At 43.0% G+C, this 13,774-nt stretch overlaps 1 protein-coding gene across 21 annotated transcripts in view; it reads right to left on the bottom strand.

Annotated features, from left to right (window-relative positions):
- The window catches only part of TCF7L2 (transcription factor 7 like 2), a 171,717-nt gene that overhangs the window by 110,201 nt on the left and 47,742 nt on the right, over positions 1-13,774 (bottom strand). For 18 of the 21 annotated variants that reach the window (XM_074545246.1, XM_074545252.1, XM_074545247.1 and 15 more), the window contains one exon: positions 703-804. The exons of the other annotated variants lie outside the window; for them this stretch is intronic. In XM_074545246.1, the coding sequence (XP_074401347.1) occupies positions 703-804 (102 nt within the window). The remainder of the gene's footprint in view (positions 1-702; positions 805-13,774) is intronic. 21 annotated transcript variants of the gene reach the window in all.

The following is a 13,774-nucleotide window of genomic DNA, read 5'->3' as shown; positions in this document are numbered from 1 at the left end:
ATTTATACTGAACATTGCAAACTCAACATTGTTTTCACAACAGAAGCACAAGAAAAATTAACGAAGAATTGAAAATTAAAGTTAGAAGTTAATAAATAACAGTATTTTTTTAAAACACTATTCATTATAAAGAGAGTTTTATATTTTGCAGGTAGCAGTAAATATTTGATAACAATGTTTATACTAAATTAAAAGTCACCACAACACAAAGGAACATGTGCTTTGCTGAACTTGGCTCTTTTGAGCCTTCACCCAGGTAAAAATCCTGACCAATTCTCAAACTCTCATCCAGGATTTTACAATAAGAAAAGATTTTGATTTTTCTAAGGCAATCTTAAGTCTAAGCTTTCCAGGCAGTCTCTTCACTCTCTTCACTTCAACACAGGTAGGTCAGATGTGTAAACCAGCCTGACTGGACTCCACTGCCCCTACATCATTCTGCAGTGTGTAAATTTAGAGTATTTTTGACTCCCTGGTCTCCTGCAAGGCACATGGATGATAATCTCATAATTTCAGCCCAGTGATAACAAAAGTATTCCCTCCTTTTACCGCAGGCTTGTTAGGGATTTGTTTGTTTTGGGGTATTTCTCCTTTGGTCTGTGTAAAAGAAAACTGATGACAACCATTGCCATTAATGTCAAATGTTTTGGGTTTTTGTTTTTTTTTTAAACAAAGGAAGAACATCTTTCTGTGTTTACTTACAACAATGTGTGCTGGAGATGGAGACCTAGCATCCTTGAGGGCTTGTCTACTCTGAAGGCTCCCTGCCTGAACATCAAGCAGTGGCCATTTCATCTGCAGATACTGGATGGAGGAAACAAAAATGGGAAAAGAAAAATGAGTTCAGAAAAGAAAGGCAAAAAAAAATAACAAATCTTAGGTAACATGGATAAAAAAGTATAAAGCAAAACTTATGCAAGGAACTGAAACAAAAAATTAAGACAACCTTACATGTTTGTGGATACAAAATCTGTGCAGAACTAACAATCTCATACCACTGTGTTACAGTTCAGGAATAAGAAACAAAAACAGATTGCAAAGACATTATTACATTAATTTTACTGATCGCAGCAAATCTAGAAGTAGCATAAAACTCACAAAGAAACAAAACAGCATAACCATGGAGAGGATGGGACAAGGGAAAAGGTGGATATCAGTGTCAGGAGAGGGAAAACATATCATGAAATTAAGAATATGATCTCATTACTGAACGGGTCATCGGTCAGCCTTCTTTCAACAAATGTACCAAGTCAACTGCTCCAACTGCCCAGTGCTGTACGAGCCCTAAAGGCAGGGCACTACCCCAAAATGACTGCTGGGTCTTAGCACCTATTTTCTCTACTTTTCATCATTTCTAGAAGACACCATGGATTTTCTTCTTGCTTATCTTCTGTCAGACAACCCCGGCTTGGGGACAGCCACAGCTTCTCTGTGGCACTGCCACCAGCAGACAGGCTGGACACACACAGGGCCCACCTCTGCAGCATATGGGGGCACTGACTCAAAAGCAAGAAAAGCTTCAGCTCACTGCACCAGAAGTGCTCCATGCTGAACAAAAGCAGGTCCACAGAGAAATTAGTTATCCCAAACAAACTTCTGCACTGTACATCTAAATATAATTTCAGCCCAGGCTTTTCTCTCTGCACGCTGCTGTGTGCTGTCCCAGTTAACACAGGTTAATAAGAGACTTCTAAAAGCCCTGTATCATGCTGGAAGAAATGTGCACAGCCACATACATTCAGCCCCCTCCCAGAACTAAGAAAAGCAGCTGCACATACAGATCAGGCCACTGCAGAAGCTCCTATTCAGCACTAGACGCTGCTTGACCTGACAGATCTATTCCTAGAAAATACCTGCTAGAGAAATAGTTATGTTTACCCATTCCTTCCTTTTTTTTTTTTTTCTTTTTTTTTTTTTTTAAGTAAGGGTAATCTTGAAGAAGTAGCATGCACAAGCAGCCCCTGCAGTGCAGGGGAACAGCGGAAGCTGCATCTGAATCTCCATGGAGGAAGGAAGGAGATCTGGTTCCATGCTTTCAGCACATCACTATCTATCACATTTGCTCACGTATGCAAAACATTTGCTCACATGCAGGGCCTGTTTGCTGCAAGACTATGGGCACTGAGGTGCCCAAAAAGCAGAAGCCAGCAGGAGAATTTGTTACCAATTCCCATCACTTGGAGGGCCTGAGTTTTCCGAGCTACTGGAATGCAAATAAACAAACCCATACTCTGGATTTGTGCCCCATATGAGTTCCACAAGTTCCAAGAAGTCTTGTTTTTATTCATGTTCACATTTGGGATTTGTGCAATGTGGACCAGAATGTTTCAGCACTTCTTAAAAACAAGAAATAAAACCCAAACAAACCAGAACTAGACTACCGATAAGCAATATTTCTAACTCTTACAACTCAATTGTAAGTCTCCAGATATTTGATCACTTGCATCAAATCCCTGCTCTTCAATATATGTGACCACAACATAAATTTTAAAGTTGAGATCATGTTAAAGCAACTTTCTAACCCTTTGTGGTTGAAAAAAATGCATAAAAATGCAACCCTAGTGTGTAGAATTTGGACCCAAAGCTGAAGCCAACTGAGAGCCAACTTTTAAACTTGAGGGGAAATCTGATACATTGCTGATTTTCAGATGGCACTATTAAACAAGTAAACTGCTACATTTTCAAAAGTCCACCAGTTTTCTTAGACAGCAGTCAAAACACCACCACAAGAAGGGGTGCATGAATTTCCAGAATGGGTCCTGTTGGGTCACAGCTACTTCTGGCTTCCTCAGGTTTTCCAGACAATCAGTGAAGTATTTTTCCCTTCTTCCAAGGAAAACGTCCTCACAGGATGTGTGCATGACTCTGCTTCAAAGTTCACAATGGTTTTTGGAGAGCAAGAACCTACCGCGGCCACAGCTGAAACCTCTACAAGAACATGACAGCTCAAACTGTGGATTTCCAGGGAACAGACACCAAGCCATTACCCACAAAAATAAACTCATCACCTTCATTTTTCCATGACCACTCCACAGTCACAAGCAGCCCTGGAATACGTGTACAACCATGACAGCTTGTGAGGAGCTCAGGTCAGCAGCTGTCCTAAAACACAGGCTGAGAAACACGTGGGCTTCTCCGAGACTGTCCCAAGGGCAGACAGAGGCATTGACAAGCAGCAGGGGTGAGCTCACAGCAGACCCCATCCAGTCAGTAATTATTGCAGGGATTACAAAGCCTTCAGGACTGTCAGTTAGGCTGTTTTTTACTAGCAATAAATTCCATTAGAAGAAACAGAGCAAGAAGGCATGGCTGCTCCCACTCCACCTCTATCCCACCACAGCCCGTGCTTTCAGCACATGCTTTCAGCTCCAACACCAGGCTGACCTAAGGGCAACGTTTCAGAAGATCTTACTGTTACACTTTTTTTTTCCTCCTTTTAAAACCCTTAGTCTGGACTCTCAGTAAAGCCCTTCTCTTACCCACCCCTGGCAAAGAGGATCCAAGAAGTCTTACAGTGCAAAGGCTAAAGCACAAACAGCTTCTTTTGGACATGCACATGAAGCCCAGCAGGAATAGTCCAAACCCAGAGGGCTCAGTTTTGCTCACAAGCAAAGACACGGACAACTTCCATTTCTACCAGTGGATAACACACCAGTGGGAGACAAAATAAAATCAAATAACCACACCCAAGGGAAAGCAGTAAAGCACAAGGGTCCATAAAGCAACTTCCATGAGCTCTACCAAGTGGCCAGGATCCAGAGCAGCTTCCCAGCCCTGCTAAGGGTGAGATGTTCTGTCTGTCAGATAAGCAGAGAGGGCCAGAGCCCACAGCCAATGCCCACGTCAAGCTAGTGAACCCACACCTTCAACAGCAGGATGTTTGCAAAAGCAAAAAAATGTTTGCTGGCTTCAAAATGCCAGCCCTGTTGATAAAGTATGAAATATTAGCATTGTTTAAGGTGACGAGCCTGACTCAAGGCCTCCTCATCCAAGAATTGTCATGCCTGTAACACAATATTGATGTGGTGGCTTATAATTCTTACTTTACATAAAAGCCTCATTGTGTGCCAAATTCAATCTCCACAGGCTACCTGAGCCACAGATTTTTACAAGTCTACATTTCAGCGCTGCGAGTCTACAATACACATAATTTTCAATTATGTTAGGGCAGAACAGGATCACTGCCTATATAACATTACTGGTTGGAGGAAATGAGACTCAGCCCTACTGCCGAGAGAGCTAACTGGATCCAGATGGTGGCCGAGCACAGCAGCCACCCCCTCCACAGCTCTCTCTTTCGCAGTGCAGGGACATGCCAGGCCCTTGCTGGGGCTGGGAGCTGTGACAGGAGGATGCCTGGGCAGGGGGGAGCTGCATCACCTCGAGGAAGAGGAGGGAGAGCCCTGATTGCTCTCAGAGGTTTACTGCTGCTGCCCTACGCTATGATATTCTTATTAAAAAGGAGAAAAATTAAGTCCTGCTACAGCAGAGAGGTAAATCCTTTCCTTCCTCAAGCAACTAAATAGCAGGAAATCCTCTTCTTTTGGCCCTAAATGCAGATTTGAGCCAGACAGTTCCTCTGATTTGCAAGGAGCCCACAAAAATCCAAAGCTGACTTTCCCAGCCTTCTGACACTGCTTTTACATTCCTGCACTGGGCAGCTGGAGGGGGCAGAGGGGTAAGAGGGAGGGGAAGCTCCCACCAGCCTGCTCCTGCAAATGCTGGACACCCACTCACTCCTCTCCTGCTTCTTGTGTCTCAGTGTGGAAATCGGGACTTGCCTGTACAAACACTGAACTTTTCAACAAATTAACTCGAACAAATCTGTGCAAATTATTTCAGAACAAAACTGTTGAAATGGGCTCTGCTGGCCCGCTTTTAACATTTTTTTAAAATAATGTCATCGTGGTGGAAGTACTTTATTCCCTGTTTAACAATATGATCTGATGGGGATCATTAGCATGTGTGCATTTAAAAAAAAAAAAAGTTTTATGGCAAGTCTCAGAGAGCTTAAGCAAAATAATTGTTAAGCTCCAGGCCTCCACACAAGAATTAAAACAAGTTTGGGGCGAGCGTACTTGAGAGAAACCAAAGCTTTTAAAAAGGCTGTTAAATTGTCAGCACAAGGGAAAAGGCAAATGATTTGAATGGCCCAGATTTTTTCTGTAGAAAGGAACAAAAAATACCCAAGAACCTTCCTACACATCCACACCTCCCATCTACAACCAGAGGGTCCTGCAGAGCACAGACTCACTGGGAGCAGCTCTGCATAGGCACCCCCAAAGCAGCCACCTTCCTGAGCTCTGGCTGGGCAACAAACATCATTCCCAAGTTTTCACTGCAGAGCTGGTCCAAAGCAGCTGAACTTCACATCCAGCACCCAAGGAGTTTGCTGGAAGCTCCAACTCAGGGCCAGCAGCTGCCCCACAGGCTGGGGCAGGGCTCACAGCAGTGCAGCCATGGAGAAAAGGATGGCACCAAGATCACAGGTGTTTCCTGCACTGGTGTCCAACCTGGACCTGCCCCCTGTCACACTTTTGTTTTCACTGCTAGATCACCCTACAAGTGATGTTCTTTAACGTATAAAAATATAAACACAGTAAGGGGGGGGAGGAAGGCCATATTTTTAAACAGAAGGAAAGCTGCACAATGCTTTCCAGCTCAGGCTTCCTGCAGCTGGTGCTTATTAGCTCCCAGGAACTGAAACAAGCAGGAGCAGGGCTCCTGCAATCAGCTTAATGCCCCTGGTCTCCAATACCTCCCCTAACCACTGGATTACACCTCCAAAGTCTGCACTTCCTTCCTGGACCTCAAACAGAAATATTCCTGATCCTAACTTTGGGGTCAGTCCCTCCCTTGGCCAGCATTGTAGAGTTACGTGGAAGTACACACCTGGATGTCAACTTGAAGGTCAGGAGCTTCTCCAATATTTAGTTAGAAGCATTTCTGGGAGGGAGCATCTAGACAAATTTTAACCAGAGATAATGCAGTAGCAACACTGAGATCACAATGCTGAGGGGAGAGCTGATATTTATGGGGAAGCCAATAAGGAACAAAGGCCATAATAGCTCTCTACAGACAAAAAAAAAAAAAAAATTAAAGTTGCAAGAGGATACTCATCTTGGTACCTACAAAGAAAGTTCTGTCACCTATTAGTGCCTCCACTTACATTAGAAGCAAAGCCTCTAAAGATTTAACTGTAGACCCCCAGCTTCTGCTCCATCGCTTAATTTACCTCAGCCCCTTATTTCTGGTCTTCAGTTATCACCTTGTTTGTAGAGGTGTGCGTGTGAGAGCAAAATCTGAAGGATTTATTTTAAATAACTGAAGGAGGCTGTTGAAGGAACTTTAAAAAGGCCTCCTATTCCTTGCAGACCTGCAATGTCTGGAATTTTTTGTATGAGAAGTAATAGACACCACCCACGATGCTGAGCCCTTCTACAGAATATGCAATGCACCACCACGAGGCACAGGGGAGCTGCTCAAAACAAAAGCAGCAAGGTTGGTTTCAGTGAGACCAATCCTTTCCACACAAAAGATTTCCCCAGGGCATTCAAGAAATTAAAGCATAAAATTGTAAAACACAGAAGTATTTATCATATATCTCCACTTTTCATTTTATTAACATAATCTTTTAAAATTATTAAGTAAAATGCATAGATGGGGGAAAGTGGTACAAAAACCAGGAAATGGTGTTACATTCCTGCACTGACACATGCACATAAGGCCTCTTCCAAATTTAAAATGTCCTTTAATTCTCTCATTAAAGGGGAGGAATTTAAAATAATTTTTTTTAGCTCTTCAAGAGGAAGAGTGTTCATGTGACATAGAAGTACAGCATTACTTTCTGCAGTTCACATGGTATCTCTGCAAAGTAACTGCAGGCTGTATTTCTCAATCCTGGGTGGAGCTTGGGAAAGCACCATTACTTTTTTCACATTAAATTTGAAAGACCCCACCATCCTTCCTGCACAAACCAGCAGGCTGGCTGAGGACTATTCAGATATCTGCAAAGTGTTGTTCCAAAAGAAAGGTACCAATAAAAACATAACTTCAGTCAAGGAACAAGAATAAGCATTTTATCTACTTTAAACTATATAAAAACCTAACTTCATTTTTAAGCTACTTTCCCTAAATTTTCTCTGCAACCTGTTCTGTTGCACATAAGCACTGAGTTTCCATTAGATGAAGACAAGGACAGTCAAAAAAATCTCAAGAAATTCTTTCTGTAGGTCTGTCTTGCTTAGACTCACAGTTTAATCAGCCTCTAAGACTCACCAAAAAATTTGATGTACAGACACACAATTTCTCATCCTGGCAATCTCCCAGCAAGTGAGAGAACAATTGGTAACTAGTGTTTGCATGAAGTCCAAGAATGCATTTTATGGTCTATAAAATATAATTCCTTTCCTCCCCTTTAAATCAAGGCAGTAAAGATATCTGACAGCATGTTAGAGACAGAGATCATGGCACTGTGCTACCTCCACTCAAACAGAGGAGCTGCTCCAGGGGAGCCCTGCCTCCCTTAAAACCTTCCAACTCTGTTAGGAGCATAGCTCTATTTGTAAAGGAGGGGCTGGAACTTAAAGCCTTGCAACTACTTTTTAATTTTTTTTTTAAAGGAAAAGCAAGAAAAACCCCACAGCACAGCTGTGCAAGGAGCAAAGGAGGCCCACCAAATCTGCTCCCATCTTTCCCTTCACTTCCACCACTTGGAGTTTGGAATAGAATTGGAAACATGGGAATGTATTTCCTGATTATGGGAAGCATCAACCAGTCTCCTTAGGTACCCTGGTAGTGAAGCCCATCAGGAAATTCATCTCTACATGACCATGATATTGAACTGGTACCATTTTCCACTGCATGTCTTTGTGTGAAGGCAAAAAAAACCCTCAAACCCTGACAGAACAGACATAAAGAGGCCCTATCTTTGTACAACTCTGTCCTGCATCAGTCATAGAATCATAGAATGGTTTGAGTTGAATGAGACTTCGAAGATGATCCAAAGTTCCAACTTTCCTGCCACAAGCAGGGACACTGAGAGCAGGCTGCTCAGAGCCCCATCCAGCCTGGCCTTGGATGGGGCATCCACAATTCCTCTGGACAGCCTGTGCCAGTCTCCCACCATCCTCACAGGAAAGAATTCCTTCCTAATACCTAATCTAGACCTACCCTCCATCAGCCAATCAAGGGTTGATTTATAAAGTGCTTGGCACCTCCAGCTACCAAAAGCCAGCAGAGGCATGACAAAGGCAAGACAGTCAAAGGATGCTCTGCAAGACAAGTCCCTCTCCAAAGGGGCCTCCAAGACTATCTTGGTTGGGAGGGGTTTCTTCACTCTTGGATCCAAATTCTCATCTCAGATCTTGTGAAGTACCTGTGAAGGAGTGGCACAGGTGGGTGAGATCCCTGAGTAAAAGTGCTACAGGAAAATTTAGCGGTTTGCTCATTATTGTAACATGGCCTAAGAGGGTTTTACCCGAGAGTCATATTTTCTTCCACTGTTGGGTAAGTGAAACTCATGACTCTAATCACTACCACAAAAATTCCTGTCGATGTAGCAATTCTGGGTGAACTGCTGGGAGCCACTCTCTAGTAAACCCAGCAAATTTCATACCAAATTTCCTGTCGCCTCCCTTGTGGTTTCCATGTGTGATTGGGCCTTCAGTGCAACAAGGGGTAACTGCAGAATAGATGGCTCCAAGGGTTTCAGGCCTTCATGAAAATGAAGAACTTGCAAAATTCTCTTTTCTCTTTTCCTAGGGGTAGTAAGTTTTGTCCTTGTTTTTTGGTTTGTTTTTTTTTTTTTTTTTTAAGTTTAACACAAAAATGTAACCTTAAGGCAACCTCAGGAAAAAAAGTCCTGGAGATAACACTGGAACCAGCAATATTCTGACCTCCTAGGAGAAACTGGGAAGGTTGCTGTTGAGGTTTTGTTTTTCAGAAAGGCCTTGGAAGAGAAACTTTCCACTGCATCATATCCTGGTCCACATTCCTTGCAGTAATCTTTTAGCTCAGATGTGTGGAGATGTCTTTGAAAGATGTAAAAGAGGTCGAGAGTCCCCTCAGCTAATTGTGCTGGCTGAGAAACAAAACTTGTGGGCTGGGGTAGGATTTGTGTCAGCCTGACCTTCTGTGAGACCAGCTACTCCTCTGAATAAAACCTTCTCGCTGCCTCTGCCAGAATCCTCCTGCCACTCAAGTATCATCTTGCTGTAACAAATTACTCCTAACCCAGGATTATGGCTCTTTCCAAATCCCTCCTAGAGAGCCGGGAAAGAAACATTCCCTTCCCAGGATTTGGAACCCCCATCAATAACCGCCCTTTTTGCTTCTCTGATGGCTTCTCTGGTTCCTGGGGACAGCCAGAGCTGCACCTATTTTCCTTCCAAATGAAAGCTGGACATTTCAATTGTCCATCAGAAGAGGAAATGAGGAAGGCTTGCCTTTGGACACCTATGGAAAAGACATCCCATCTGGCCAGAGGGAAAGATGACTCCTCGCTAAGTAGGAAGAATTATATTTAGGTGGAGGACTAAGTGAATCATTTGGGATGAAAGCAAAATAAAACAAATGAAGTATTCACTAAATCTGTGCTGTCACCTCTTGTTCCTGAGCAGCCAGCCTGTGTATTTATTTTCTGGTTTCCTCCAGCACTACCAAAACAATGCAATATGCATTTAAGGAATTTAAAAGAAGTATTTTTTAAAATATTTTTAGTTGAATCATCAGCCACACAAACTGTTCCTCAAAAACACATAAAATGTTGGTTTTTCTTAAAGGAGATGCAGAGAAAAATATGTTAAAACAAATATGGCCCAGAATTGACACCATTATGCATTATTTTTCCCCAATTTAAAGGGCACCCCCAATGAAAATAAGCCAAATGACCACAAATTCCAAGTAAATCATGGCAAGACTTTAGAAAGGCACTCTGACGTTTCAAGTACCTTCAGGTTATGCATTAAATGTAAGTAACTTTTCTTCAACTGGCACAGTTTGCAGACTTAAGATGAACAAAATACACAACTAGAAGTTTTGAAGAAGGGGGGCTTATTGTTCATTCAGAGAGAAAAATTTTCCTCAGTCAAAAAACTACACTACCATATCCACTCCCTGAGCTGAAAAGAGTAGAAATAAAAATCAAACAGCAAAATGAACTAACACAAAATAGTCATTTCAGTTTTGAGAAATTAGGGGGGAAAAAAAGGAAAATACTCTTTTTTGAGCAGCAAATTGAAATAATGCATTGCTCCATGTATGTATAGGGGGAAAAAAAACCCAAACCAAAACAAAACAATTTCTGTTGCACGAGGGAAATGCAACATGCATGAGCCTGCATTCTTCTTCTCTAAGTGTGGGTGGAAAAGACGAAGGAGGGGAAGAAAAAAAAATTGAATTAAAAAAAAACCCATGTAGAAACAGTGGCTTGGAGAGTCCTCTGTCCCAGGGAGAAGGGCAGCAGCAGCAGCTCTGCAATAGCTCGTGTCCTGGAGGGACTGTGCCCCATGCCCACATTCTTGTGGCTGGGGCAGAGGTTTGTTTTGGAGAGGTGAGGGTGGCTCTGCACGCCCAGCCCGCAGACGCCGCACTCCCACATCTGCATCTGCCACACTCTCCTGCCACAGCCCCAAAGCTGAAACAAAGGAGTCATCAGAGCAGCCCTGAGCTGTACAAATCTGCAAATAGCTGAAAATGTTGCTCTTGTTGCTAAATATAGTGCAGGCATTTTGAACCGGCTGGCCCGCAAGGCAAATTTTGTATTTATTTATTTAAAGGACCACGGTTTGAAAACACTGAGTGTTTTTTAAGTCTGTTCATGTATGTATGTTTGCTCTCTCTCAATATCAATATGGGGAAAAAAAATTGAAATAACTTAGCAGGTACTAGAAAAACAACTTCCATGTAAAGGAGTCAGAGAGCAGAGCAGAAAGATGTATTTGACTTTGCAGCGGGAGCAAAATCTCCTCCAAGGCTGGTAAATCATGTTCATACAGAATTAAACACAGAATAGCTTCAACCCTGCGCCCTGATACAATGAGCAAATATATACATATACACACCTAGATATATATATGTACACATATATATACATATATATATGCACATATGTACACATGTATATATACACATATATACACATACATATATACATATATACACATACATATATACATGTATATATATACATATACATACATATACACATATATATATATGTATATGTATATGTATATAAAATATACACATACAACGGCTCCCTGTGGGAGCTCTCCCCAGGATCATCATAATTCCTGCCTGGCCATGGGAAGGGAGGGATGTGGATGCTGCCCAGGAGAGGGGAGGAGAGGCACAGCCCCTGGGCTAGGGAATGTCTACAAGAGGGATGCACAGCCAGTCACCCTCTTGTGGCATCCCAAAGCCAGCACAGGGATGCCCTTCTGCTACTAAATCCCGGGAGCCGGGCACCAGCTCACCCTGTGCCTGTGCAGGAGCAAACAGCAGGATTTCCCAGGAAGGGCTCTGGGATGGCAGCCCAGCCCCAAACCACACAGCAACAGAGCACACACCTATGGGATGCTCTCTGAAAGCCAAGAGCACAACCCTGGGCTTGGGGCAGCTGCTCAGACACCAAGGGGACACGGTGATCCCCACAGAAGCTCAGGACAAGGATCGGAGAACACACCAATCCCTCCTGGCTCCATGGGGAGAACCACAGCCAAACCGGCAGCACCTGAGGCTCCACATGCCTGTGCCAAGTGCCCTGTACCCACAAGTGACAAATGAATATTTCAGGTTTTAGCCTTACCTGCAAGTGATAAAAAACCCCAGTAGCTATTCGAGGTTTGTTACAGCTGTACAGCTGTCTTAAGAAAAAGGGGAAAAAAAAAAAAAAGCTTTTTCTTAGCAGGGCGGGGGGTGGAAGGGGCTGCATCGACAGCTCCAGTAGCCAGAGGCACTTTGCAAGGAGGAAAGTAGAACTCACGATGTGGGCAGGCCTCGGGTTTCTGAGCCTCAGGGCACATCCAAGAGACACAGCCTATTTACTGAGCAGCCAGGAAAGCAAAGGCTCCAGTCTAAAAACACCTTATAATCTTATTGCGGACGCTTATATTTTATAAGTATTTGAGGTTGAGGAGAGCAGGGTGGGGACACAAGAAGGCACTTTAGCTGCCTGGTGGGGTTCTGAGAGGCAGGTTTGTTTTTTAAAGATGAGGTAGGATGACTCCATATGTGGGTAATTATAAATGAAGCGACTAAGGATCAATGAGCTCCCTTTCATAGCAATCGCTTATTTATTTATTTTTAAAAATCATGACACAGCATTTCTGTTCTATTTCCAAGTCAAATTTATCCTAGGTGGAATCAGAGGAAGAAAAACCAGGTTCCTACACAGATTTTTTTTTTTTATGAGAGCATTAATAGACTGGAGAGCATCTGCGCAGGACAGCGAGTTGAAGTCAGCGTTTCTGCATGCTGCACAGCCAACCCCACAACCTCAGGAGGGAACTTTCATCTCCACAGACCTGCACACAAAAGGTCACTGCAGTGCACCCTGCTCCCACTAAGGAGCTTACCTCTCACACGTAACATCAGGCTTATTAAGCAACGTGAGATGATACAATAGCCACTAATCTACTGAAAATTATTATTCCTTTCCTCCTGCCCCCAAGCAACATGGGGATTTGCAACATGCTGGTCTGGAGGATGTACTTGAAGGACAGAGGGAATTCAAACTGCCCTGCCCTCCCCAGTCCCTTGGTGATACCTCCCAGTGATTTCCAGTGAGCCCAAGTATTGTAGAAAAATTCCTCTGACTTTGTATGGAATTAATCATAATAAAATAATAAAATAAAATATAATAGAATAAAATAAAAAGTTGCATTTAAAAAGAAAAAGGAAAGAAAAAAAAAGAGAAATTATTATTTCTCCAGCAAGCAGGAGAACAGGAAAAAAAAAAAAAAAGGCAGGAGCTCAGTGCCATCATCCACCACCTCTTTCCATTGGTCCAAGAAAGGATTGGCAGCTCCTGCAAGACCTGCTTCAGGCTGTCATTCTGTGTAGCTGGATGTTTTGCCATCGCTTCTGAATGATAATTGGCTCCAAAATTAACGCGCCTCAGTGTCCCTGCAGAAAGAGCCCTGTGGTCCCATCCAGTGGGGTCATTACCCGCCAGAGCATTCCACATTTCCTCAAGAGGGCACGAATGGCCTCAACTCCCACACACTTCAGAGCAGTTAATTCACTCTACAGGGCAGAGTATTCAGGTCAGGATTTTTCCAAGAAGCCATAAGAACCTGGGTGCCTGATTGGCTTTGGTCCTTTGTGAATCCCGTCCCTTGCACTGGTGAGTGATTTAAGACCCACACTGAAGCTCTGTTCAAGGGGTCAAAAATTTGCAAATAATATGCAAATAATACTTTTTCATTTTAGAAGTAAATTTAGAGAACTTTGAGCCATATCAGAGAGTGCTTTTATTCTCATAGTAATTTTAAACCTCCTCTCTCAGTTTATTAAGGCCATTAACTCTTCTCCTCATCTGAGTCCCTTATCTTGTTGCAGGATGAAGAAGAATACTCCTCTGTCTGGGGACTGACAGTACCCATGGTGCATCTCTCTCATATAAATGTGCTTGGAAAAAAAAACAGAGTCCTTTGGTTTTACTTTACTATGGAGTTAGCACTCACATCAATCATTCCACATACATACACACCAAAATACACAGCAGACAAACCCATACTCTATCAGTCCTGCATAACAATGCCTTAAACTT

Source organism: Zonotrichia albicollis, chromosome 7, assembly GCF_047830755.1.
Source record: "Zonotrichia albicollis isolate bZonAlb1 chromosome 7, bZonAlb1.hap1, whole genome shotgun sequence".
NCBI lineage: Eukaryota > Metazoa > Chordata > Aves > Passeriformes > Passerellidae > Zonotrichia > Zonotrichia albicollis.
Note: the sequence above shows the minus strand (reverse complement) of the source record. Positions and strands in the feature narration are given on the sequence as shown.